General features: G+C 38.4%; 2 protein-coding genes and 1 long non-coding RNA gene across 13 annotated transcripts in view; 2 read left to right on the plus strand and 1 right to left on the minus strand.

Annotated features, from left to right (window-relative positions):
* Positions 1–1,463, plus strand: part of LOC125483514 — a 73,646-nt gene that overhangs the window by 46,894 nt on the left and 25,289 nt on the right. The gene's annotated exons all lie outside the window — the stretch shown is intronic.
* The window catches only part of LOC109915678 (RNA-binding protein 43-like), a 63,085-nt gene that overhangs the window by 37,966 nt on the left and 23,656 nt on the right, over positions 1–1,463 (minus strand). The gene's annotated exons all lie outside the window — the stretch shown is intronic.
* The window catches only part of LOC125483513 (protein mono-ADP-ribosyltransferase PARP15-like), a 9,117-nt gene continuing 7,713 nt past the window's right edge, over positions 60–1,463 (plus strand). Inside the window, exon 1 of the mRNA XM_048599172.1 lies at positions 60–365. Coding sequence (XP_048455129.1) covers positions 222–365 — 144 coding nt within the window. The 5' untranslated portion in view covers positions 60–221. The remainder of the gene's footprint in view (positions 366–1,463) is intronic.

Here is a 1,463-nt window from a genome sequence, read left to right on the forward strand (position 1 = left end):
TCTCTGCTCCTATGATACTGCTTGGTCTGCTGTGTTCATCCAGCTCTACACCTTGTTATCTCAGATTCTCCAGCATCTGCAGTTCCTACTATCTCTCACATAAATCAACTGAGCTGTTTAAACAGATCCACTCCCATGCTTGGAAGTGAGGGTGTAATTTTAGTAAATTTTAGCTGTAATCAACTTTCTTACTGCATTTCTGTCTATTTCATCTTCTAGCAATGTTTGATCTCCCACAAAACTGGATTTACATGAAAAATCAGGAGGCGTTAATAGTTCTTCTTCAGCCAGATACACCAGAGTACAAAGAGGTAGTACAAACATTCAGGAAATCTTGTGGGAAAACAGTTGTTGACATTGTCAAGGTATGCATGTTCAATATGTTCAATAACATTTGATTTTGTATGCTTTTGCTTTTTATTTAATTTTGTCCTGCACAGCAAGTTACAGCAAACTTTAACTGGTACCTTATGAACTGGCACTCTCAATAAACCAGCAAAAATTATACTCTGCAAACACTGGGAAGTTCACCATATTATTCTGCCCAATTATTACGTTTTTTAAAATTTATTTACCTCAACATAAATACACTTGTTGATCAATGGAATCAATGGCACGAAATATCAACAGTTGATTCAATTTCTCCTTAAATACCGCAATGTCAGTAGAAGGTGCGAGTGAGAAGTCTCTCTGCCAGTAAGTTTTATTTAAGGCAAAGTTGCATTATTATTTAAGTAATTTATGCTGTAACTAAAGTATAACAGTGATGTGTATATCACCTGCATTATGTTTCATTTCCATAATGTGGCTTTTATGTTCATAATGTGGATCTTTTGTTTATCTGGATCATTTGATCAACCAGCACACTCCTGGTCCCATAGGTGTCATTTAATAAAAACTTTGCTGTATGAAGATCTCAGCTATTGAGGTATTGTGTGCTAGAGCTTTGTTTCAGTTAAAATTGATGAAATGTATGTGATCCTGGATTGACAATCATTCATTTATTTATCTATAGTATGTTAAAAGTCTTATCTCTATTCGTTCTTCCCTCAGCCAGTGGTGGCATTGTAGCTTCTCAGGTTCTTCATTCTCAAATCCTCATCTTTTTGCTTTGAGAAACCTGCCAGCTAAACTAAGGAGAGGGACTAATGTAGCAGGCAATAAAAGCCTTTTCACTTACCCACTTGAGTCAGCACATACGTCTGCTCAGCTTCTCTCTCTTTGGAGACACCCTTTCATTCTGACTGCAGTTACCTACACCATAAGACCTCTCACCTTTACCCCAACCCCTTCACCTGACTACAATTGACCCCTCTCACCATCTTCTTCTCACCTGCACTCAAGCCTACCCCAACCCTGTCTCTTCCTTGATCCCTCAAGCCACCGTAGGATGACATAGAATATACGCACAGTATCAGGCCATTCAACCCAGACACTCTGAGATAACAAGGTGTAGAGCTGGA

The sequence above is a fragment of the Rhincodon typus genome, chromosome 7 (genome assembly GCF_021869965.1).
Source record: "Rhincodon typus isolate 14 chromosome 7, sRhiTyp1.1, whole genome shotgun sequence".
NCBI classification, from domain to species: Eukaryota; Metazoa; Chordata; class Chondrichthyes; order Orectolobiformes; family Rhincodontidae; genus Rhincodon; species Rhincodon typus.